Source organism: Erpetoichthys calabaricus, chromosome 14 (assembly GCF_900747795.2).
Source record: "Erpetoichthys calabaricus chromosome 14, fErpCal1.3, whole genome shotgun sequence".
In the NCBI taxonomy this organism is placed as follows: Eukaryota; Metazoa; Chordata; class Cladistia; order Polypteriformes; family Polypteridae; genus Erpetoichthys; species Erpetoichthys calabaricus.
The window spans coordinates 3,516,161-3,543,862 of NC_041407.2; the positions used below are offsets into that span (position 1 = coordinate 3,516,161).

The 27,702-nt window shown below is 37.7% G+C and overlaps 1 protein-coding gene across 1 annotated transcript in view; it reads left to right on the forward strand.

Moving 5' to 3' along the window:
- dnah9 (dynein, axonemal, heavy chain 9) overlaps positions 1–27,702 on the forward strand; it is a 257,756-nt gene that overhangs the window by 173,940 nt on the left and 56,114 nt on the right. Inside the window, 6 exon segments of the mRNA XM_051936263.1 lie at positions 2,451–2,591; positions 4,861–5,031; positions 10,638–10,760; positions 18,392–18,585; positions 22,472–22,620; positions 25,765–25,892. Of these exon segments, the coding sequence (XP_051792223.1) occupies positions 2,451–2,591; positions 4,861–5,031; positions 10,638–10,760; positions 18,392–18,585; positions 22,472–22,620; positions 25,765–25,892 (906 nt within the window).

Here is a 27,702-nt window from a genome sequence, read left to right on the forward strand (position 1 = left end):
GTCAGGCTGTTTCCCAAACGACTCTAAACTGATTTTTGTGATTGTACCAATCCATCATTTACCCCTAATTTAATATTGAATAATGAAGGACAACAGTACTTATGGATCACCAGTGGCTGATAAGTAGAGTAGAGGCAATACTTCTGCTGTTTTGGCTTCTTCAGCTAACAGAAGCAGGGGTGCCCCACTTTGTACGTATATAGGCATAGAAAAGGAGAGATTTTAGGTCAGAGACCCTCACACCATAATTCCCAGGAGACAGCAGCCAGTTTCTCACACTTGTGGCATTATAGCAGCAAGAGGCTGTGAGGAGTGCAGGTACTGACTCGCTTCAAACAGCAACGTTTATTTCTATGACACATTTTCATACAAATGATGGAGCTCAAAGTGCTTTACAAGATGTCAGATTGTTACAAGCAAAGAAAAAACAAATTAATATAGACTTAACACTTAGAAGAATATAATACTCGAAGGAGAGCTACTTGGCCAAAGCATAATACAGTTGGGGTTTCCTATGATCGCTGCCTGTCCAACTTTGAGACGAGTGTGGAAAAGCATATTGTCCTGGGCTCGGGCAGGAGTGATGTCTTCCATCTGTGCATAGGTGAGCTCTGCTGTTCTAGGCAGTGTTTGAGCATTTATACATTTCCAACAGTTCAAGAGTCTGAAACACGATCATGCAAGCTCCAAACATGGGTACATTCTGGTTTGCTGGTTCATCACTCATAGAAAATAGAGCAGCCACTTTAAACCGGAAACTGAACTTCTGCACACTCCTTCATTTCCCAAACACCCTGCCTTGCCAGCGAACAGTTGTTTGTTGCTCATCTTCTTGTCATATTGCAACCCTAGCAAATCTGCCCCTCTGTTTAATGCAATAACATATGCACACTTAAATATGATAGATACATATAATTAATAGAAAAGTAGAGCCCTTATATGTAAAACACTGCCACCACAGATCAACTGAAAAAAAAACAGAGAAAAATAAAGATTAGGAATGCTCACAAATTCATTGAAGAGCATGGTACTTTCATGCATATCTAGTTTATTAAGAGCAGAATGGAGCTACGAAAAAGCAAAATTTAAGTAGGTTTTAGGAGCTTTTTAAAATGATCCACAGTCTTAGCCTGGCATATCTCTATTGGTAACATATTCCAGATTTTTGGTGCATAATAATAGCAACAAAGCACCACCGATACAGATGGAGAAACCCATGGTACTCCAAACAGCAAAATGTTAAAGTGCCGATCGCGTTACAGAGCAAACACCATCAGAAAGTGCATTGCAAAACAATTAATGTATTGTCATAGTTAGCACTCAACAGTATCTTTAATTACATATGTAAATCGGAAACGATATACAAGGGATGTTCAAAAAGTTTCCACACTTTTTATTAAGAATTTCAAAAACCAATGACATAACTTTTCTACATAGTCGCCTTCGTTTGCAACGCAATTCTCCCAGCGTCGTACCAACTTTTTAATGCCCAACTACTACTACTCCCACCTTCACCATTTCCAGCAAAAATACGAAAGTGCAGAAACTTTTTGAACATCACTCGTAGTAAAAAAACAAGTATATATATATATATTTAATGTGGGTAGTGCCATCCTTCACATCATCTACAACTCTGTGATGGCCACTGTGATGCGCCGGGCTTATAACATCATTGCAAGTGAGGCCCCTGAATCAACAAGTTAACTAAAAGGGCAGGCTCAGTTAGAGGACGCAGTTTGTACCCCTTGGAGTTATTAATGGAGGAGAGAATGAAGACAAAACTGATGCCATTATGGACAATGCTGCACGTCCTCTCCATGACACACTAACACTGAGGACTTTCAGCTAACGAATCATTCAACAGAAGTGTCAGAAAATGCAACGGGGGCTCCTTTATACCAATAGCAACATGCCGGTATAGTGCCTCACTGGGAATGCCAAGTCAGAAATTTTTCTTTCTTTTTTATTTTTCGTTCTTTTTAGTTATTCTGGTGCGAGTGTTTTTATTTAATCGTCTATTTATGTATTATTTATTTAAAGATCTCCAAATTTCTCTTTATGGACAAATTAAAGTTGAGTATATTTTCATTTTATATGATCCCTTCCATACAAATTGATGTTACAAAGGACTTTACATAGAAATTACTTGATTTTTTTTTTGTCTATAGCACCTCAGAGGTTTGTGCTGCTATCCTTAAATCCTGTGCCCAGTTTTTGTGTGTGAGGAGTCTGTTTGTATTTCTCATGTCTATGCAGTATTTTTAAAAACACCTCAATGGCATACAGTTAGATTACTTTATAATAACTCTATGTGAATGTGTGGACATGGGCGGGATCGGGGTTATTTTAAATGTATTTATTTATGTACATATTTTGGAAAACTGCAACACTCAGATGATTTGGTGTGCTCCCAAAAACAATTTTCTCTTTCTCTGCTTTGTGATTTTTAGGTGAAAGAGGCCAAAGTGACAGAAGTGAAGATCAACGAGGCGAGAGAGCACTACAGGCCGGCTGCTGCCCGTGCATCTGTGTTGTACTTCATAATGAATGACCTCAATAAAATCCATCCCATGTACCAGTTTTCTTTGAAGGTACTCTTGTTAGCCTGAGAGCCTGTAGTGCCAGATATATTACTTTAATAAGGAGCTGAATATTTTTTTAATGAGATTGATAGCCATTTCTCTTTTTATTATTCTGCTTTGATGGACTGTGCTTTTATTCAGTGTTTATTGCTGCTTAGCCTGCTTTTAAACTATTGGTATTATCTATATAATTCTCATGGGGGCGCTCAAACCATTGGGAGTCTTGGTGTTTGAATCAGTGATTCCATTAAAGCACAAAGACACAAAGAGCCAGAGTTAGGATCCCGATTGTTGCTTTTGTCAAATGCCATTTGGATTTAAAGTGGGGAAAAAAAGAAAGTGGAGTGGCCTGACATTATTACTGAACGAAAAAGCCAATAACTTCTGCTTTTTATGTTGTTAAGTTCTGCTGTTCACTCATAGCGATCTTGTGCTTAGTAATGCACAGACGCACAAGCTAACATTAGTATAATATAAGACGAGTCAGCTGAGGTAATATATCTGTTCCTCCCCTACCTGCACATGATTTCATGGTAACCTATTACCTTGTGGTTTTTTTATAATAATAATTTTATTTATATAGTGCCTTTGCTGTTCTCAAAGCATTTCTCTAATTTGCAAAGGAAAACAATAGGAATAAAATCAAAAACATTATACCACAGAATGCAAATTAATCTCAGCCATTAAACACATAAACAATAAGCACATGAAAATCAAACTTCTGAATTATAAAAAGAAACACAAAGTTGTGAACAAATACCATTTGTGCATGCTTGCATTTAGGAATATAAATGTTGATGTTACAATCGGCCATGATGATAAGGAACAATGAATGGGCTAAGTGTACATCGTGTTATCAGTTTTAAAGCCAAACATTATAAAGACCTTGTCTACTCATTTGATGTCCAGTTCAGATCTGACAGCGCCAGTCAGACTGGCACCAGGACCTGAGCTGCACACCGTTGCAAACTAAGCAGGTGAAACATAAGATTACAGTCCTTACTGAGTCATATACTGTAGTTCAAGTGCTTTACCACTGATGAGCCTCCTGTTTAGCATGACAGTGTTCGATGAAGAGGTTTTGTTGCACAAAGTTTATTTCAGTGCAGAGCATATTTCGTACATTACTTTTGCAATCATAACCCCTGGTGGTATCTTATACATCAGAGTTAAGAGTGCTGACGAACTCTCAAACACAGCCTGGTGACGTCACGATCCCCTGTTAAAAAAATTTTAGCATATTGCAGCATTCATGGTGTATAAGGATTTTTATTGTCTGGCCATTTGCTCTCGATGGAATGTTTGACATATAGAAGCTCATTGTGATAGTATTTAAGCATAGTGGAAATCCAATCCTTACTCAGTAAAGAGCAAATGTGACAAAAAGACAGAACACTGGGGCAGATTGGCACAGCCTGGAGGGAAAGGTTGAGCACAGTTGATTAATGGCAGTGACCCAGAGAATTTCTAGAGGAAATGCAAGCTAATGTTGTTGGAGTGTATGATCCTAGTTGAACTCACTGACTACTAGGGTAGTACACTGTCTAAAAGGGCCATTCATTGTCTTTGCATACTTCATCTCTTTCTTTGGTTTTTATTATTTTATCTTTCAGGCTTTATTTTGTATGTCACCTCTTCATACTGAACCTGTTGAGTGCTATAGTTTTACATATACCTACTGTATACTGTATTGTATGATGATGAGCGATGAGACATACACACAATCAGATTATGTGTATATTTACTAGACATGTAATAGCGACTCTTCAATTCCACCCGGGGGGGGGGGGGGGTAAACGTTAACATTATTCAAAGTTATTGTCTGTTTTTACCTGCATTTTTATTACTCTTTAATATTGTTTTTTGTATCAGTATGCTGCTGCTGGAGTATGTGAATTTCCCCTTGGGATTAATAAAGTATCTATCTATCTAGGGTCATTTCTATTTCAAATTGCTAACCTGGAAGAGGTCATTTAAATTGTTTAATTGATTTATAAATAAAATGTAATGCAGTCTAACTGTAACCAATGTACTGGAAACAAAATAGGGTTTAAAGGGTTGCTTTTAAGACTTGCATCTTTTAATTTCTATTGTGTGTGACTTGTTGGGATTATGTGATATTTAAAACGATCGTCTTAAATGTTCTGCATGCTATCCTGGGTCAGGATTCAAATCTAATTGTTTGGAGCAATGAGGCAGCAGAATCAACTATTGCACCATTGTGTTGTATGTACTGCGTGTAACAAATCATTATTATTTTTTCTTTTTGTGTCCATAGGCCTTCAGTGTGGTCTTCCAGAAGGCTGTCTTGAAAGCCCCCGAGGATGAGGTCTTGAAGCAGCGTATTGTCAATTTGATCGACAGTATTACCTTTTCTTCCTTCCAGTACACCACAAGGGGACTGTTTGAATGTGATAAACTGACATATATGGCGCAGCTTGCCTTCCAGGTATGTATTAGCTGCTTGTGCCTCCTTCAGAGTGTGCCTGGGCCTTCTGACGGCAAAGTGAGTATTGGCCTTTTGTGATCAGCAATGAGAAGAATCGGGGATTTCAAAAAGTGTAATGAATCAATCTGCATTTCAATATTTTGCCATGTGACTTCTTATTATGGAGGAGAGCCATTCCTGGCATCTTTCTTTTGTTAAACTGTACCCTTTAGTAGATGTGCACAACTGGTGCATTAACTGGTACACAAAAGGCAGTATGAAAGCAGCCTGCAGGCAACTTTGGAAAGGCCTCTCTGCACTCTTCCCTGTTTTGTTCCATTTTGGTTATGAAACATCAGAACAGAAGTCCGCATTCTACTCAAATATAAAAGCCAAGCTGAACTGCAGTAGTGTCACTTGACTGCATTATTTATGATGTACGGAATATTTAGTAGTATAACTACACAGGCTTATTCTGCACCCTTCAAATGCCAACAGGTGCACAGTAGTATCTTTCAAAAATTCCTGGCAATTTAGTGATTTGCTCATCGTCAAATATGAGGACCCCCTGTCTTGATTTGATAGTCTTCCCACAGAACTCAGGCCCAGATAACAGGGACAGGAATCCCAGGACGTGAATGAAAAGGCCACCACCCTGAACAGTACCATCGTATTTGGCTTTGTGTTAAAAGTAAATAAACTGATAAACAGCAATAGTCGAACGCAAATTTTTCTCCAGACAAAAATGTATCCTGTATGAAGAAAAAAAAATAATATAATATTTTACATATATAATATTATTTTTTATTTTTTTTTCTTCATACAGGACACATTTTTGTCTGGAGAGAAAAACAAATAATATAGAGAGAGAGAGACCAAGATAGATCAGGGCTTATTTTTCAGACCTGCGCAAATTTAAAAACAGAATGTAAAGCACCATTGATGCAAAGGTGCACGAGATTGAATTGTTACTGTTTAAGAGAGGTTTTACAAACAGCACTTTTCATTCTTTCACTGTTACTCTATTCCCATCTGAATGTCTGCTCACTTTATTGCTGGAAAATGCTGAAAATTTACCAGCAAAGACGCAGCTGTATTGTGGATGGTGCAGTCCATAGACGTATCCAGTGGTAACCAGGCTCAGCAGTTTTGTTCTTTGGTTCAGAGGGTGACTTAAAAAAAAAAAAAAAAAAAAAAAAAAAAAAACCCTAAGTTAATCTGTCTAATTATAGGGTGAAAATGTTTAAGACTACTGTGCCCTTTAACAGACTGGTTATACAGGGTCCTGATTTCTTGTTGAATCTATCTAGTTTTGTGTACTACTTCCCAAGACTCTCAACTCATATATTCTTTGTTCTGAACATGGTAGGCCACCTTACATGCCACAATACTGTATCTAATTACACTGAGCAACAAAGTGTAACTTTTTTTTGTGACATGAATCAAAGTTGGTGAATCTTGCAGGTTTTTGTCATGTTGAATTCCAATAGCTAATCAGACTTTTACTATCAGGCAAGGATTTTAAGTGACACAAGATTACATTTACAATAAACATATGTTTGAGATTATATATATATATATATATATATATATATATATATATATATATATACATACACACACACACACACAGACTCTGACAGAGTGACCATCAGGTTCTTGGTCACCTCCCTGACTAAGGCCCTTCTCCCCTGATCGCTTAGTTTAGATGGCCGGCCAGCTCTAGGAAGAGTCCTGGTGGTTTCAAACTTCTTCCACTTACGGATGATGGAGGCCACTGTGCTCATTGGGACCTTCAAAGCAGCAGAAATTTTTCTGTGACCTTCCCCAGATCTGTGCCTCGAGACAATCCTGTCTCGGAGGTCTACAGACAATTCCTTTGACTTCATGCTTGGTTTGTGCTCTGACATGAACTGTCAACTGTGGGACCTTCTATAGACAGGTGTGTGCCTTTCCAAATCATGTCCAGTCAACTGAATTTACCACAGGTGGACTCCAATGAAGCTGCAGAAACATCTCAAGGATGATCAGGGGAAACAGGAGGCACCTAAGCTCAATTTTGAGCTTCATGGCAAAGGCTGTGAATACTTATGGACATGTGCTTTCTCAATATTTTTATTTTTCATAAATTTGCAAAAACCTCAAGTAAACTTTTCACGTTGTCATTATGGGGTGTTGTGTGTAGAATTCTGAGGAAAAAAATGACTTTAATCCATTTTGGAATAAGGCTGTAACATAACAAAATGTGGAAAAAGTAATGAAGCGCTGTAAATACTTTCCGGATGCACTGTATGTGTGTGTGTGTGTGTGTATGTATGTATGTAATATATATATATATATATATATATATATATACTTTGATAACACTTTGCCTTGTTATCACTTTTCCATTTCGGAAATGTCCTGATGAAGCCATTCACAATGGTCATCACAAAATGCTCAGATTTCCAGGGAAAATGTCTTGGAAAGTTTTATAAAATGTTCACACACAGCAATAAAAACCATTTAATCATGAATTTTAACTTTAAAAACCTCTAAAATTAGATATTAATAATGAATAAATAGTATAAAAAATAAAATAAATAATGCATATTTACATGATAGATATATGATTAAGAGACGTAGAGTCCTTAAAAATTGAGTTTTTAGGTCTCTAATGGCAGTTTGATAATAAGGTCAGTTGGCCAGGGTGGACAGAAAAAAAATAAACAAAACTTCAGTTAAGCTGGAGAAAAAACAAACTCTGCAGGGGATCAAGAACAATGCTCTACTGGGCATTCTACCTAGCATAAATGGTCTTAAGTACAGTTTATTTCTTCATTGGTTTTTGAAGCATTTTCTTAGAGGATTTAATGCAATGGATCATGTCGTAAGGTTAAAAAAAACAGACATAACTCAAAAGTATGTGTGGCAGAAAAAAATCTGTAGGCATTTCTGAAATCGGCATGAAAAGGGACTTTTTAAACACCCTTCAGACCTGAGACCCAGCAACCTCCCAGAGAACACAGTCTGAATTTAGAACAATTTATATCTACTGAAACAATGTCATTAGAGTGTATTTAAATAAATAATATGCACAGAATATCACCCCATTATTTGGTACACATCAAAATAAAAACGTTTAAAGCTGATTTAATAGTATTACATAAATAAAAGTTAATGGCATCATGAACAATAGTACAATGAAATGTCAAACAAAGGATTTCCATTGTCCCATGCACTTGAAAAGAGTGAATAGATTTGACTTGGATGAGTGAGCTATGATGGCGGAACCACAACAAGGCAGGTTTGCTTGAGCCAGACTACTTTGCATTCATACTTTGTCTTAAGAATGTAAAACCAGCCAGTCACAATAAGAGACATTGTACAAGGGTGACACCCAAAATATAGATAGCCCTGGAGACTTCTAGTTTTATGATTTTCGACAGTGTGGCTCCAAGGGAGCCCTACTGTACCCGGTAACTGGAGACCAGAGCAAGTACTCCAAAATGGATCTGAGTTTTAGTGATTTTTAATTTGTAATGCAGATGTAAGCTGGTGATTGTTGGACTTGATATCCCACGTGTTAATACTTTACATCATGTGTACATAGCTCAGTGTAAGAATAGAGCAGTTGGTTTAGGCGTGCATGTTTACATTAGTCCTTCAGGTATCCACTGTCATCACTCGGCTCTGGGGATGCTGGATCGCTTCATTTTGTGTTCTTAGGATGATGCCAATTGTATTGTACATTGTGCGCTGTACCTGCTTTGCCTCCAGCACGCTCCATCATGCAGTCTTTGTAACTTGGCCTTTCACACTGAGTTGCACTTGTACATCAAGACCTTGAAAAGTGAAAAATTAGAGCCAACTAACTGAATGTATTATTTAGACTTCAACAAAAGACTTTAGTTTTAATCTACTGAGAGTTTTTTCTTCTCTGAGCTTTCTGCTAGTCCTGCTAACAGAATTCAATAACTGCTTGCTACGCTCTCAGCATTTAAATTCTTAAGTACGCTCTACTGAATAGAAATCAAGATTTCACACTAAAATTACGGCCAACGTTTTTTGTCTCTCTCTTTTTTTTTTTTTTTTTTCCCCCCATCTAACTTATATTGCTTCAAATTGAAAGGTCCATGTTTCCACTATTCAGTTGTTGTAATATTTTATATTACACATTCATTTTTGTTTAATTAGCTATCTGTTGCCTATCAGGTTTTATTCAGAATCACAGAGCTATGGTGTGAAATCTTGCTTTATCGGTATGCACTTTTAATTTTAAATTGTAAGGGGCAGGTTATGGAAACTAAAGCACATTTCCCACTTTATTCTTCTGGGGCTTAATCAACCGGCTTATGCCATCAGCTGAGATAAGCATGGATGAACATTTGTAACATGACAAGTTAAGTTGTTTTTTTTTTTTTTTTATGACTCGTTAGCGTTAAGACTCTTTATTAACTCAATGTATTTTATTTGAACATTCCAAATTTTTGGAGGTAAAGATGGAGGCATGGAGTGACAAGACCTGTATAGAGAGAGCTCATCAGGACCACAAGATAAAATCGTAAAGTAAACACCAGTCCTATATCTAGCTCACATTAGGCCAATATCTCTTACACTGATAGAAATGATGTAACAAAAAAAAGTATGGGCATAGAGATGTCGTACCTGCTTGCATTTTTACTTAGGTTGGTATTTTTTTGTGTTCTCCCATGGCCCGATATTTTATTTTTTATGGATGCTACCATTTTGGGACTTTTTTTTTGTTGACGGTTGCTATGCCATTGTCAGGTAAGGTCAAACAGAAGTGTGTGCCACATGACACCACTGTACTGCCTGAAGGCTGAGAGGAATAAGAGAAAGAATGGAACCAAGAGATGAAACGTAGTCTAAGAAATGGATCAAATCCAAAAGGATGTTTGTTTGAAGTCAAAGGGTAAAGCTATTCATAATAATAATAAATAATAATTCAGCAGACCCCCTTGACCCTGTGTTTGGATTCAGCGGGTTGGAAAATTGATGGATGGATGGAATTCATTACATTTATATAGCGCTTTTCTCAGTACTCAAAGCGCTATCCACACAGGGAGTATTCGATCAAAAACCTCACAAAAAAATAACACACAAAAGTTGTTTGTTTCTATACAAGTCACAAATACTGAACAATCTATCACATTGATATTTAAAGGATTGCGACCCTGTGAAGTAGACTCTAGTAACAAACAACAGCTCTGCCAGAAAAGAGTAATCTCACAGAGTTTGGGTGCTGATTGCTGAAGTGTGTAAAAATCGCACATCTTCTGTGACACATCACTCAAAACAGAGTTCCAGCACAAGAACTGTGTTTCCGGGTTGAATTCACCATCTTTTAGAATGACTCATCTTTACAGTGTTGACGACAGAGTGAATAATTTCTTTTGCCGAGTTTAAAAACAATCATCAAAGGGTGATACAACCCCCTTCTGGCAGTAACATGGAGAAGGATGTCCGACAAGCTCATGTAGTTGGTCTGGTGTCCTCAATCCTTTAGCCTTGCAGTGTCAATGCATGACGATGATAATGATACACTTCATTATTCCATGATATGTATATACAATGCATGTGTCTACTTGCACTTAAAATCGTTTTGCATTTTTTGAATTGCACAGGTTATGCTTATGAAAAAGGAAATTAAACCTTCCGAATTAGATTTTCTTCTCCGATATCCAGCACAGCCTGGCCTGACAACTCCAGTGGATTTCCTCTCTAACCAGTCATGGGGTGGAATTAAAGTAAGTCCTTCACTATTCTTCTGATTCTTATTATGTTTTTATGTTGTGTATAAGAAACAAACATTAGTCCTATAAACTGTGGAAGGTGACCAGAAAGTGTTCAAATCATGGTGGCGAATAAATGTTTTTATTTGGTTGCTATACCTTAGTGACTTTGAAGATGTAACTATTTAGGTTTGCTGTTTATACAATTATCATGAGCAATGTAAAACCTTTCAAGCTATTTTACATAATATATCAATTTATTTAATCCTTTGTCATATGAAAGCGGTAAGTACATCATCTTTGATTTTTATGGTTTAATGTATCAGGACAAACCTGATAGTCCTCTCATCTGAGTCCTAAAATGATATAATTCTAAATACAGATGAGAAACAAAAACATTGCAGACTTGATTCTGTAATAATTTATTAAACAAAAAAATAAGTTAATATGTAGAAGCAAAGTGTGAGGAAATAAGTGCACCCCAGCTATGCAAGTTCACTAGAATGATGGCCAGGAAGGCCATCCACCCCTTTTTCATGTGATTTCAGACATCAAATCCTTGAATTCAACTTTAAAACTCTGTCCAGAACAACCTTTTTTACAACATGGAATCGGATTTAATTTTTAATGTTTATACATGAAATTATAAATTGATAGTATTGTCAAACAGTGTTCTATTTTTATCATGTTTGTGGTTTGCCCATGGACCTAAACAAGGCTTTGCATCTGTCACATATTTATTCAGTATTTATTTTGAGCACTGTTTATAAAGTCCCTTTGATGTCTTTGTGTTTTATTCCCATGAAATTCACTGCATGCTTACAGTCTTGGATTGCCCTGTTTAATATTTCTGAAATGCCTTCAATAAAGCCAATCAGACATTGAGACCCTCCGGGGTATGCTGAAAATTGTACATTGCAATTAGTTAATATGGTCATCCTAGTGGTTATTAAAGGAGGGGAAAAGAGGGCCAGACTTAATTGAAAGGAGAAAAATTAAATGAGATTCAGTATTCATCTTCAGAAAATGCTGTGCAAGTATGAAGTTTTCTTAGAAGCATTCACCACAGTAAGGCACAGTGAGGATAAATAGATTAGTTGGTTTTACAAATTTCAGACATCCTTATTTATTTATAATGTAATTTAAGCTTGTGTTGAACGTCACTTTAGCTCAGTGCTTACTGGCAATCGTTGACTAACTGGCAGGAGGCAGAACGCAAAAAGAAATTATGTGCCAAATTTTACCTTGACCAGTAGTATCATATGTAACTTCTGTTTTAAGTTTGTTGAGATGGCGCACTCGAGACACCTTGGCTTTAGTGATGGGTGGCATTTTTTTTTTTTATACAACTTTTGATCTTTACTGAAATCTTCTGACCTCTCTTTTGTAGCTCCTCTACCTGTTCTCCCACCTTACTTATTTTTATGTCCTTAACTCCCAGCAGAAAGGTGGTTTCTACTCTGCATTCTCTTCTTTGTTGTCTCTCCTATCCTCCTCTCTTTGTGTAAAATCTGGAAAAGAGATCTTGCCCCCTTCCCAGTTGGCTGTTGAAAAGCTGTCCTTAACAATATCATTTTTTTCCACAAATCCTAACCATCAGTTTAAGTTTTTGCATAGGTTACACATGACTCCTCATCACCAGCATATTATTGGGATTGCGTTGCACCCCTTACGATTCACACACACAAGAACAGTTGAAAGGTGTGAGGCCTCCAAAACACAGCCGAAAGGCAGATCAGACTACCTTCTAACCTGCCAAGACAAGGGTCAGTCCCAGGCAGCCTGACTGTCAACTCCAAAGGCTGGCTTCAGCCTACACTGGGCCAAAGTAATCGCAAAGTCCAACGAAAATATTCAAAATGCTCCACAAGGGAGAAGATTGCTAATAAGACAAAAAGATTTGGTTAAAGGACAATCTACAGTGACCAAGTCCCAATACAAAATCTAGTAATCAAAATCCAAACACCAGCAAGATTTCCAGCAAATCAATAAAACTGAAGGGTAAATCAAAGTAAAGGCAAATTGAAAATTACACAGTAACAACAGATAGAAGCTGACACTGGTGACCGGAAAAAAGCGCACAGGAAATATCCGCACAGAAAAAAGCACAGTGTCATATAAGTGCACGGGAAATAATCTCGCACTGAAAAATGCACACGTGGATAAATTCGCACATGGAAAAATGCGCGAATGGCAAAGGCGTATATGCAAAGAAGAAAAAAAATGTATATTATACATCGCAATAAACAAAATTGTATAATTGTTCACTAAACGTATTTATAAGCTTGTGTGTTTTAATTTGTGCTAATTGGGGTAGTGGGCTGTTGGATGGTCCATAAAATAAAATAGTCATTAATCCTTTTATTACTGTCATTGTTGTGCCTAAATTACCATTTCTATGAAATTATTATTCTTTACAATAGTTTTCAGAATTTATATTATACCTTCTTATTACACAGGTAGGCAAATTAGGGTTTTATAGTTTAAGTAAAGGTCGTCCTATAAAAAGTTTTCTTTAATCTTCCCTAACTTTCGAGCAAGGCAAGCTGACTTTTTTTTTTTTTTTTTTTTTTTGAATAAGTGAGATGGAGTTTTCGACCAGTCAGAAAGGCAAGCAAATTCTCGGTTACAAGGGATTTGAATATCTGTGTTTTCACACAACAAATGGAATAGATACTATAAATTGTCTTACTTCAGGAGAATAGCTAATTTACAATAATACTGTTAATTAGGATGTGTTAATCGTTTATATTATAATACAAAACGTCTAGCAGTATAGGTAGTTTATATTTGTAATAGTTATATGTCGCTGCTGTGTGCTTTTTTTCCCATGTGCGCACTTTACCGTATGCGTATTCTTCCACGTGCGTTTTTTTCCGTGTGCGGTTATTTCCATTGCGCTTATATGACTGTGTGCTTTTTTTCCTGTGCGCTTCCTTCCGGGATTCGCTGACACTATACAACTTGTTCACAGTGGCTTCTGGGTAGTTTGAACACACAGTGCAGCTAGTTGAAGCCAAGGTCAAATGAACATGGATGCTTCAGGGCAAGATTGCATCATTGCTGAAGAATGCACTGTAGACAGATTTCTTTGGGCAGAAAGAGTAAAACCTGCTGAAATTATCTGAAGGATGTTGGCTCAGTGAGGCAGTGAAAACAGCAGGACTTAACAAAAAGTTTAAAGCAGAAGGTTTAAAGCGGGAAGAACAAGTGTAACCAACAAAACTTGATCTGGTAGACGTTCAACATTATGCACACAAGTCAACATTGACATGGTGAATGCCTTCATCAGAGAAGACCGAAATTACTATGTTGTCTGCTGCTGTTGCACATTTGGATATCAGCTATGGATCGTTCTGCTCATGCCATAGTGTACGATGACTTGGGGTACCATAAAACTTATATAAGATGGGTAACCAAACAGGTTACTGATCTGCACAAGCACCCAATTCCTGACTCATTATGAAGATCTAAGTGTTTTGGAATGGATGATTACCGTCTTTCACTGTGAGCTGGAAAGACAAAGCATGCATTGGAAACACCAATTCAAATGACAGCCATCCAATAAGAAAAATGTGATGACCTTCTTTTGGGACATGAAGGGTTCTACTCTGCTGCATTTTCAGGAACATGGACAATTAGTGACCAGTGCAATGTACTGTGCTCTACTTAGAGAGAAACTGAAACTTGCAATTTGCAGCAAAAGATGAGGAATGTTATCAAAAACAATCTTACTGCTCCATGACAATGCTTGTCCTCATGCAGCAGTTGCAACGGTGAAGGCAATGCAACAGCTGTGGTTTGAACGTCTTCCACATCCCCCTTACAGTCCTGATCCAGCACTATGCGACTATCGCATCTTCGGCCCACTTAAAAAGGGTCCATGCAGTTGCAGATTCAACTCTGATGATTTGTTTAAGGATTTGGGAGCACCCGAAAAGCTGCTTCTCCCAAGGAATGAAGAAGGTAGTGGAATGAGACAAGAAGTTCATGGACCTGCAGGGAGATTACGTGTTATGTTCATCTGCTCCCAGTTACCAGTATTAAAGGCTAAATTGACTTTACTTTTTGGTTCTCCCTCGTGTTTCTTGCATGTTGTATTCTGTGTATCGATTTGTTACATTTTTATTATTTCTGTTTGGTCTTGGTGGTGACATTTCTTGTATTTTCTTCTCTGGTCAAATCTGCGATTAAAAAACAAATAATGTGACTGGGATAAAATATGATTATGCATATGGGGCACCATGCCTGTAATGTTTGCCAGAGTTCGAACAGTCACATATTTTGTACAGTTTATTTCTCCATTTCGCTCACAAAGTCACACATTTAGGAAACAAAGAAACATCTTTACAGGCAAGTAAACCAGTTTTTATTATTTAGCTGCATAACGCAATCCATTGAAATCTACTCAGTCAAGACTAGGGAGATGGCTGGAAGTCCCAGGACAGTAACTTATACACTGGGCATTTATTGATCTTAAGCTGCATCAAACTGTGTTTGCCCTGTCACGTACAGTACACCTCTGATCACTGCTTTTCATTTTTGTTTGGACTGTATTAATCAATCTGTATTGGCCCAAGTTAATCTAATGATCTGACCGTTCAGATAAGAAAGACAGTCATGAATCCTGTTCTGCCATTATTTAACAAATGTACTTGGCTAAAGTGAATAAATGCTTTTATTGTGCTATCTTAAAGACAATAGAGAGGAGTAAAACTGCATGAAGTTGGGCACATGAAAATGAAATGCACGGTCCAGCAGGGCACCAGGGTAAGATGGTATCATTAGTAAACAGACTAATGCACTGTAGATTAAAAATATGCATTGACAACTAAAGTCATGGATGTTTATTTGAGGATTCTGGGCTCTAATCCCCTTGGACAGTGTTTGCTGGGACTGATGCAATGAATGCTGTGCTATAAAGGTTCATATTTCATGTGAAGACTTTTACATTTAATTAGAAGCTTGCAGGACAGCACAGTTTTTGACTAAGATGTTGTTTAAGAGGTTAGCAAAAATGTAGTCCTTCATAATACCAATGCTGCCCTTCACTGTTCTTGTGGGCCTCTCTGTCGGGTTCTTTGGGTCCCTGGTATCTCGGTAGTCAGCATAGAGGTGAAATGAAGGGTTTCTTAATCCGGCGTGTAGGTGGAGACCAAAAAAAAAAAAAAGTCTGAGTGCCATATATTTTGAAAGTCTAATTTCTAGTTCATTTCAGTGTATTTTGGTGAAGTGATGGGGGTGCAGGTGGAATTCTTAGCTCCAAGCATCAAAGACAGCTTTTATCAGTTACGCCAATTTATAATTTAATTACCACGAAAGTCATTTATCAGTTGAATATCTAGAAATATAATTTGCAGAAATTAAAGCTGGCATCTCACTGCTGTCTTATAAAGGAAACCACGGTCGTTAAGGCCGACACAAATGCTTCTCAAGTCTTAGCGTCACATGCTCTGGCTGAAACTCCGCTGCTGCCTGTTACTGGGTTTAGGCATAGTACAATTCCTGGCCTCCAGTTGACAGTATACTTGACTTTAAGGAAGGCACTCTTAAGCAAGACTATAGTAGCAGATCCACACCATCCTGCTTCAAAGATTACAAAGGCATAGGACAGTGGGGACATTCTAGGTGCCATTCTTGAGTCACTTGTGGGAAGATGTCCATGCACAAATGTGGTTGCTAAGTACATAAAGAACAGAAGCGAATTAGCTGAACATGCCTGCCATAGTTTTTCTTTGCATGTAGGCTCTTGGCAGATCTGGCCTGACAGAGAGGAGTACTCTTTGACTCAACATTACAGGAAGCAGTCTGTTGGTGTCTAAAATACATAAAGCCTTGGCACTTTTAAGGGGGCTTGCAATCTGTAAACAGTTTGGTACTTTAGATTTAGGACATTCTGTTCAGCATTCACTGTTCCAGAGAAATTTTATTATGTACTGGTACTACCATTGTTATACTTTGGTAAAATTTGTGTTCTCTTTTTTGACTTATGCAACTTGCAGTGACACTCCTTACCAGTGATGAAATGTGCTATAAAACATTTCTTCATATAGGAGAAATACTATTATCTAAGCAGCTTACAAATGAAAGGCGTTTAAGGTAAAGATGGAAGAAGCCAAAGCCCTAGAATGTCAGGTTCACTGGTTCAGTAAACATCACAGTATAAATTCAGAAATAATAAGAACAATTATAAAATCTTAAAAAATAACACTATAAATGCTAACCGCAGACTAGAGCACAGAGTTAGGTAAAACTACAGAAGATTACACTGGAAAAGTGCCAATGTAAGACCTCAGATGTTAAATGAAGACACTTGGTGGGGGACTGAGGACTGAACGGTAATCTAGCAGCAGTCTCTTGGCTACTCGCAGTTGGATCATCAAACTACTGAGACTTTCATGGTGCATCAATGTTGACGTGGATGTTCTCCTGGGATTTAAAACTTGCAGTGTAAAGATGGATGTGGAGGGAGTGTCATGAGCTGTGGAAATGCGGAATGTGCTGGAAGAACGGACATCAGGCAGGCTGTGGTATTCTGGGTATGATGGAGCAGCCCAATAGCAAAGATAGGAGTCTTGTAAGGAGAAATTTGCAGTATTCTAGCTGGGAGATCATCAGAATTTTCTTGTGAATTCAGGACTTGGTTCATTTTTTTAATCAGTGTTAGAAAAATTTCTAGTGTTTAGTCATGCATAAACTCTTTATGAACTCTAGGATTTTTAATATTTGATTATTAAACTGTTTCTAAAATTATTTGTTTTAAATTTGCTGCAATGACATTTTGTTATTGTTAGATGTTTTACTCATCTAAAAATTGTCAGAGTGGGCTTTTAAATCTTGTTGTTCTAAACACAAAGCATGAATGGCCTCTCTTAAGAGTGTCCATCCTGAGACCCATAAGTAAATGATCCTACTATTCTCTTCTGCCAAAGGGTAGATAAGGCAAGGCATGCAGGCAATTAGGGGAGATCTGTCAGAAGGTGAAACGTACTGAAACCTTTTTGAAGTCAAATTTCTGTAAATTACTCCTAATTGTTCTTCAGTATTTCAGTATTCAGTTATGAAAAACTCATCATCACTAACACAGAAACTTGTTCAAAACCCAGAAGTCCATAATCCAAAACACTTGCCAGTTGTATGTGGAAAATCCCAATGCAAGGATGATGAGTGCCTCGCATTGCCAGATCATATGTCGCCACGTCAAAAACATTATCCAATATGACTTCCACGTGACATTCATACCTACAATACACAAAATGCCGGCACCTGTTACAAAACCAAAATAGAGTTGCGTTAAATTCAAAGTAAATAACAATAAACAGTTTTACTATATTTGTAATAATAATCAAATATTCAAAATCCCCAAGTTCACCTACAGTATAAAGGATTTATGCATAACTGAGCATTAGAAAAATTTCTAGTGCTAGTAAAAAAAAATGAACAAAGTTCTGAATTCACAGTATACTGTGTTTTGAGTAGGAGAACAGAACTGCCCAGCCATACTTTTTTTTTTTGTGTGTGTTGTTTTTTGGGGCCCTGCTTGGATTATGAGGCCATCTAATGTCCATAAATGTGTGATCTTTCTGTAGAAATTATATTCTGAACAAAAGCTTTTGGAATCAGAACCCTTTTTTTTTTTTTTTTAGGCTCTGTCTGCCATGGAAGAGTTCAATAATCTGGACAGAGATATTGAAGGCTCTGCCAAACGTTGGAAGAAATTTGTTGAGTCAGAGTGTCCAGAGAAGGAAAAGTTTCCACAAGAGTGGAAGAATAAAACTGCCCTACAGCGCCTGTGCATGATGAGGGCGATCCGTCCTGATCGAATGACTTATGCTGTCAGGTAAGGGCCGTCATGGAGAGTTTCTTTATAATAGGGGCACAGGATGAAGCTTACCTTCAGTTGCTGCCTTCTACAAAATGGGATGATTGGGGTGAGAATTTCTGTTTCCATAGAGCATTTGTGTTATTCAGGATTATTGTGTTTTATTATTAGGCCTGAGAGAAAACTTCTTCTCATAGCTTAAAAAAATGAGGCATTCAGCATTTGATAGAGATGAAGTTCTTTAATATAATAATACCTTTGTCTAATTACAGTACATCACTATATTTAATACTGCAATTGAATATTTTTAGTACAGCCTTTTATCGAATTGACTTGAAAATCAACAGTAGGCAGTATGGCCTGAAGCCCCTTACTATAGTGAAGAACCTTCATGGCCTTTACACATACAGCTGGTGAAGTGACTCGCTTGAGGTCAATCAGGACTTTCAGAGGACAGCTTCCACCATGAATTGCAGTCCTTGTTGAATTAATTTCTACTGATACTCTCATTTGGTTGAGTCAGCAACATGGCATATTGGATCATTTAGTCTACTCAACTGCATTTTTTATATTTTTTTAATTTTACGTTTTTCTCATTTTTATTTTGTTTGACCTTTCCTGCCTATTTAGGTTCTGTTAGATGTAAAATTAAGATGAATACCTCTTGATATTTTTTTTTACTCAAAATGTGAGTGCTGTCTGATATCTTCAAATAGGCCTACGGCCTACATTTAAGGGAAAGAGGAACTGTTAAAAAAAACTTTTGTCCAAAAGCAGCCAAATTATTAAATACTTGAATATTTTTAATTGATTAAAAAAAAAAAAAAAAAGAATCCAGAATACAAAAGTATACAATAATTTATGGGCGGCACGGTGGCGCAGTGGATAGCGCTGCTGCCTCGCAGTTGGGTGATCTGGGGACCTGGGTTCGCTTCCCGGGTCCTCCCTGCATGGAGTTTGCATGTTCTCCCCGTGTCTGCGTGGGTTTCCTCCGGGCGCTCCGGTTTCCTCCCACAGTCCAAAGACATGCAGGTTAGGTGGATTGGGGATTCTAAATTGGCCCTAGTGTGTGCTTGGTGTATGGGTGTGTTTGTGTGTGTCCTGCGGTGGGTTGGCACCCTGCCCAGGATTGTTTCCTGCCTTGTGCCCTGTGTTGGCTGGGATTGGCTCCAGCAGACCCCCGTGACCCTGTGTTCGGATTCAGCGGGTTAGAAGATGGATGGATGGATGGACAATAATTTATAAATGCAATTATTAGAACAAACTCAATGTTGCCTAGAAGTAGGCAACTGCAAAGGGAAGAAAACCAGAATTTTGTTATGATCTACACAAGGAGACATAAACAGTCAAATAATATTCTCAAAAGGGACCAGTGAGATAGGCGAAGTAAGAAGTTTGCAATTAATTTTGTACTCCAAAAGCAGTACCAAAAAACAGCCAAATAATGAATTGATCAAAATTATAAAGGCCTAGAAGAATTTGAGAAATGTGAATGCAAAGGGGACCCCAATAACATGAGCAGGACCTAATGCTTCAGCACTAGCTTGAGGAATCTCAGGTCTTTGTGTAGGCCACAGCAGCCCCAATAACTGCAGCAACATACGTCCCGTGCCCCTCTGGGCTCAGATATAAAGAACAGGGAAAATCACAAGCCAAGTAATAAACTAAAGGAACATAAAAGACAAAAGGAAAATGACAAAATAAATAAACAAGAAAATAGTAAATAAAGATGCAATCATAATACATGAGAGGGCTATACATCAATTTTAATAATAATGATAAAAAAAAAAAGGTTTCAAAATGGAATAGCCTATCATTACTGCAACATAACATTCTCAAACCCACTTAATCTTAGTCAGCATCACAGGGGGTCAGTGACCAGCCTGGCAGCACCAAGCTTAAGACAAGAACCTACACTGGATGAGGCATCAGTCCAAAGAGTAAATCATAAATGCAACCACAGTGACTTGTAAAGGGGGAGTTTAGAATAAGCAATCAGCCTCACACATATCTCTTTGGAGTGTGAGGAAAACAAGAGTATACAGAGAAAAACTTGTACCGGTTCAAGGGGAATGTGGAAACTTCATGCTAACAACAGTGGAGAATGGGAGTCAAACCCAATATACCGGATCCCACTGCACCATTTTCCCACTATTTCTAGAATAATGTTACCTAAAAAATATTCACATTGTGCTCTGTGTCTTCACTTGTGCGTTTTGTTTTTGACATGCTATACTACTTTGAATATTATTTTAACAATAGGGTTTTTTTTGTCATTTTAATGTTATGTTGAGATGGTGCACTATAACTCCATTACAATGATTAGATTGCATTTTGTCTTTTTCCATTGAAATCACAAGCTGGAAAGTGTAAATACAAAAACGAATAACTGTTTACTAATGAACAGCTGAAGTAATACGTTTATCTACTCCATTCTTTTGTAAATAGTTTATTCTATGTGAGTATCATAGGGATATTTAATAGAGTTTAATACAATAAGCATCTGCAGTGACAGACTTGGCATCAGACTCTTCTGTATAGTTCACCAAAACACACATTTCTGCCACATGTCCTAGGTCAGGTTGACTTTGACTTGAGATATCTAGACGCTTATTATCTCTGGGATAAGTGCGCTCTGATGTTCTATTTTCTTCTTTTTCTGTGCCAAATTGCCTTAGCCTAGCTTTAGCATAATGAATGTTAAATTGCCATTTCTTGATGTCTTATGTATTTTTTTTAGCATATTTGTAAATGTACAGTACACTGAGCATGTAAAGAAAATGTGCTGTTAAAATCAATTAAAACATAAGAGATTAAAAAAAATGAGAGGCAACCATGCAATCCTACCAGCTTGCTGGATAACATAAATGCATAGTCTCCTCAATTGTTCAGCCAGGTCTTTTTTAGGGCAGAGTGCTCTGAGGCTACGAATCAGTGCCAGCAATCAGAAGGTTGCCAGTTCAAATCCCATAAATGACGGAAGTGATCCCACTCCAATTGGCACTTGAGCAAAGCCCTTAACCTGCAATTGCTCCATCCTGGGTATGACGTTAACCTGCATCCAGTCCTTTAAGCAGGTCCTCCATCTTGCAAGGGGAAATTCGGAAGTTTGATGGCAAGATTGGCACTCCAGCCACAGTTTAAAAAAAAAAAAAAAAAAAAACACTTCACTCTATTCCACATTCGAGCTAGTGTGGTGCTGAGGTGTCACCTGTTGCACAGCTGCATTTGGGTCCTAATTTGGGATCCTGAGGTTGGCGGGTGCACCAACTCACTCTTATCAGGACATGCTCCCAACAAGGCGTTTTCTCCATCTACACAAGTCACTACTTTGCTGCAATTTGCTACGGACATTTTGCTTACTGGCTTCTGTCTTAAATGCACATCTCCTTAATTTCTAATGGTATACTTGAGTATGTGGTTCACTATTAAATTCTGATGAATCAGCCTTATCAATAACTTTGAGGATTTTGAAAATCTGTATTTTCATTTAGTGTCTCACCCTAAGATAACTCAGACTGTCACAATCAATGAAACAGACAGATTATTATGATATAAATAACAACCACAAACTTATCTCAATAAGTTATAACAATGGTTATAAATGTCATCACTTCTGCCATGTCTGTCTTGTTGGGCTACAGTGTGGGATTAAAAAGTATTCCTTTGGGATTTTTGCCATGTTAAAGTGAATGTATATTTTAGCTATAAAATATAAATGTAAGCTGTTGATGGCATATATATATATATAATAAATATAATTAAATACAATATAATATATATAATATATGTAAGTTGTAGATGTGGGGATGAGGCAGACTTGATGGATAATACTGGTTTCTGCATCCTTTGAAACCATCTGCTTCCTATTTTAATTTTATTTTTGTTTCTCTTTGATTGACAGAGATTTTGTGGAAGAAAAACTAGGCAGCAAGTACGTTGTAGGAAGATCATTGGACTTTGCAACCTCATTTGAGGAATCTGGGGCAGCTACTCCCATGTTTTTCATCCTCTCTCCTGGTGTTGACCCACTTAAAGATGTGGAAAAGCACGGTAATGTCACCAGCTCTTTAAAGTACAGGCAGAAAGCACTCAGTCTGCGGCGTTTGCTTGCTCACAACCGTGACTTGCTGCTTTCCCCACTTTATATTGAGTGGGCTTTTATGCCTTTTTTTCCCTACTTTAGGACAGAGATCCTCTTATGGTTGTGGGATTTAGAAAAATGCTACCCGAGTTAAACTGTGGGCTCTAAATAAATGTCACCTACATAAAGTTCCATTTCTGCAGGAGAGCTATTTTAGTGCCTGCCTCTGATATTCTGTCCTAAAGCCATTGCACTTAGAGTATTTTTAGCTTTCATTTTTTTCCCCTCATATTTATAATCAGTTCACCTGCATATCACATATTTCTTTCTCTCTCTCTCTCTCTACTGAACTTAATTTGCATTACTGTAGAATTCCGGCAATGCTGAGCTCCACATGCATCAGCATCTCCTGAAAAATATACAAGGACACCCAAAACATAATGACTGGTCAAGTCTGACTTTGGATTGATTGAGGCACTTTGATAATTGTACAAGTAGCTTGTTAAACAGTCGTGCTAGCAGAAGCTTACAGTTAAGCCATGACATCTGGGGTTTTCCTAGGTTTCCTTTTCAAACTCGGAGTACGGTTGGGTGTTGTCACTACAGGCCCCTATGCTTTTAATGAAATACCTGTATGTTTGCATACTGATTTTTTTTTTTTTTTTTTTTTTGTTAATGTTAGAAAATGTCAAATTGATTATTTTAGCCCCCATGATTGGTTCATCAATGGTAACAGGTACTGGATTTTACCTCTTACAGAGGTATTTTATTTCTCTGAAAGCATCAATCTGTTAGAGTGTGACAGTCAATATTTGATGATACTCCAAAGGGAGTTACTGTGTCATTTTATCCAACCTTCCAGTTGTCATATGTCAAATGCTGCATATCACCTTAGAGGTCCGTTGTGATATACTTTCTCATGTTGGCTGCCACATAGGAATCGTGGACCTCTAGAGGCAAAGACATTGGATTATAAAGCATAAGTCTGCTGGCACACTCCTCATTGTTCTTTTTCTGCTCACACCCCAAAGCCATGCAGTTTGATTGATTGACAACTCTGAATTTAAGTCTATACTTCAAAGGACTCGCACAGCCTGCCGTGTGCCTGGTTGACATTAGGTAGGCACGGAGACTGTGGCCAGTAAAACTGGGCTCCACAAACAGATTGGATTTATAAATGAATAATCACTTTGGAAAACTTTGGTTTGATCAAATTAGTTTTTAACATGATCAAATTATGAGTTTAATATTTCTATAATGGCATATTTAAAACTTTTACCAGTGGCAAGTCTATAACCTTATTTTGATTTGTTAATCTCCTGAATTCAACTGTCAGATTCCACTAAATTTGAGGGTTAAAGAATTCCCATGCTAATGTTTTACAGATGAATAGCTTGACTTGAAATAATGTAATAATGTGTGTGTGTTTTTGTATATTATACACCTATGCAACAATTGCAGTAAATGGCTTTAGATTAATAGATAGAAATAATCTGAAGGGAATTGCAGGATTATAGCAGCACACACATAAAAAGCCTCACATGTATAACAAGAATTATCATAATCTTGAGTACATTAACAAGGCATAAATACACATATAACAAGAGTTATCTTTATGTAGATTAACAAAGTGCATGGATTTACTAAGTGTAGAGTAATTCGCATTACACATATAACTTCACAGTATAGGATGCCAGTCATTAGCACAGTATATTCCACATTATGTCTTTAAGTTGTCTGCTTGACCCGCTCAGCACCATTCAGCATATACGGATCAAGACCACCTTGACTAAGGGGTGTAGAGCCTGATGACGGAGGTTGAAATGCTCTCACATAGTGGTCCTTGGAAAAACATAGTTGTCTTGGTCAGTTACTACAAGTGTTCTTCTTTTTAGCTAACACCTCACACAAGGGATGAGAGTCATTGTCCAGGACAATAAGCAGCTTCCCAAGTGACCGTTTCTTCTATGCCTTTTTTCAGCGAGTCCAGCCCAACTCCCATGATTGAACTAGGCTGTTTAATCAGTTTTAGTTTATTGGCTTCACCTACACTGAGGTCATTTCCCCAGCTCACTAACGTATAGTAAAACACACTGAACACTGCAGACTGAAAGAAAACATGCAAGAGTGGCCTGCATACACCAAATGACCTCCGCCTCCCTAGGGAATAGAGGTGACTCTGTGACAGATGTTGTCTGTGTTGATATTACACTCGAGAGACACCAGTCAAAATGCACATCATATTTAATATGGGAGAAAGACACAGTGTTGAGAAAAATTCATGTGGACACAGAATGAAATAAATTCTACATAGGCAGTAATTAAGATGGAGATCCACTCCAGCATACTTACACCGAGGCACCTTACAGCCAGTTAATGTAAATGCATCATTCACCCCTTCTCTGATCCTGCTTAATCCTGTTCATGACTATAGTCTAGTACCAGAGCCATCTTAGCAGCACTGAGTGCGAGCAGACAGACCGATATTTATTTAGATTGAACTTAACTTGCATGCATTTGGACTTTTGGAGAAAAGTTTTGTACCCAGGAAAAAACCTGTTGACATGGGATGAGCAGATAAGAACCCAGACATCCGGGCTCCCATATTGCCCTATCAGTTTTACATAATTTCATACTTCATTATTATTTAAATTTGAGTTCTAATAATGTAAAAGAAATAGCTATATAAATTGGGTTTTAGAAGTTAAGGAATTTTAAGGTCTGACCTGTTTTTTGATTTAGGATGTTTTTGAAGGCGTTAATTTTGAAATACGTTTTGCGAGGTGCCATTTTGTTTTAAGTATAAGTGTTGCCATTATTGACTGCTTGTTAGTGCGGGGTTGCTGGTTAAGATGTCACATGATGAAATTTACATAATAGTATAAAAGTCCGCATCATACACTCTGCTGCCCTGTCAGAGTTTGTGACTAATTCAAAACTTAAAACTGTAGCTGTTCAGCTACAAATTGTTTTCTCCTCCTGGATTCGATCTGATTTGTTATTACATGTGTAACATAATTATTTTATTGTGAAATCTGCATAAAAGTGATATGCATTTCTGTCCAGTGTATTCACTAATTGTGTGCATTTTTTCCTTCCCATTCACATTTCAGGAAGAAAACTGGGATATACTTTTGACAATAGAAACTTTCACAATGTGTCATTAGGGCAAGGACAGGAAATCGTAGCAGAACAAGCCTTGGACTTGGCTGCCAAAGAAGGCCACTGGGTCATCTTGCAGGTAAGCGTTGGAGATTTGAAGGATTCTTCAGGCTGCAGAAAGAGTTAAACTTGTTTTCTATAGTGAACAACATTTCAACGTGATATATAGAGAGAGTACCCGTATTAAAGAATAATTAATTCTGTATATCTAGAAGATGAGTACTGCCAGGTGAAGAGGCTCATTCAAGGTAATATAGACATTCTGTACTAGAGGTTACATTGTCAGCCTTAGGATTTTATATAGCACATTTTAATGGTGAACACCATAAAAGACGCCTTTATAGGTGTAGTAAAATCCAATCGTTTCCATTTTTGTCCATTGTGCCATTGGTAGATTTATGTGACTCAGTCAAATTGGGAGCGTTGCTGCACCCACCACAAAACAAACCACCTGAATTGGAGCACCTCAGCACCAAGGTCTTATAGGTAGTCATTGCTCAGTATTAAATGTGCAGCCTTCTGCTTTCCAGGCTGACTCCTTGGGCACAAGAGGGTCCCACTGTCTACAAAAGAAAGTGCATAACTGAGAGGAAGAATATGTGTGGTTATATGGAAGAGCAGCAAGAGGGATAATTAGTCAGGTACTTTCAAAAGAGTTGTTAGTTCAAGCTTCCAGCGAGGCACATGCTTGATGACTTGTGACATCAAAAGCATCTGGGCAAGTTCTTCAAGGCATGTGACTAAAATGAATGGGTATTTTAGAATTGTATTATTCACTGCTGCACTGTTATTAACATATAACTGTGAATATATTTTTAACATAGTGTTAAAATTATACTTTGGTTCATTGTACATGTTGGAAAACCATCAAGCATTGTATTAGACAAAGCAGGGTTTGGCAAAGTACAATACATGTTAGACCTGGCTGTGGGCTAGGAACCCGTTGTTGTATTGCTCTTCATAGGCCTATTCAACAGGCTCCTTTTTTTTTCTGATGTTCAAATCCAGACTATTCTCTCTGAATTTTAATTGCTGTCTCTTCATTTACAATCTTCAGTAACCCCTGCTATTCAGTGAGACAGTACTGTCATTACTGCACTCGATGCATTGCTAACTTGGTCTGCTGGCTTTGAAAGCTCAACTCATCTTCTATCAATGTATCCCCTTCTTTTACTTTGTATGTCATTACTGCAATGTGCTCTTCTTTGTACTGTAACGCTGTTTGATTTGTATAGCTCCTTTTCATACTTGCACTTTTAAACTTGTCGGGTATACTTTTAAGTTCCCCCTGCTATCTGTCAGTGCTTTATTTCCCATATTTGCTTTGTTGTTTTTATTGTACTGCTCAGTTTATATATTTGGTAACCGTATTGTGTAGGATCACTGTCAAAAGTATCCTAAAATGAAGCTAGAGTATTTTCATTTTTACACCTTCCTCCTAGTTTGTATTGGGGGGGGGGGGGCTTCTGTCATTTGAGATGTGATATTTTTTTTTAACATTTGCATAGGGAGCCATTCATGTGCCTTCATTACATAGCAACTGTAGATATACAGCCCCCTTTTCCGAAAATACCCACCCACTTGAATTGATGCCCTCAACCTTGCAGCACTACTTTGCCTTAGCTAATTCCCACATCCCAACTTCTTGCACTTGGGTCTCCTCCACTGACGCCACCTCCGATATTTTCTTTCCATGCAATAACTTGTTAGTTATTGAATACCTAAAGTGAGTTTTAGACATGGAGGACATAACATGTCCTGTGTCTTTGGATAAAGAGAACCAAGGAGCTGCTTAACATCAGTGGTGTTTGCTACACTGAACGAATAAACAGTAAATACGTTTACAGAACTTTATCTGTCCCCAAGGGAAAAATTTGGCTTTTTACAGA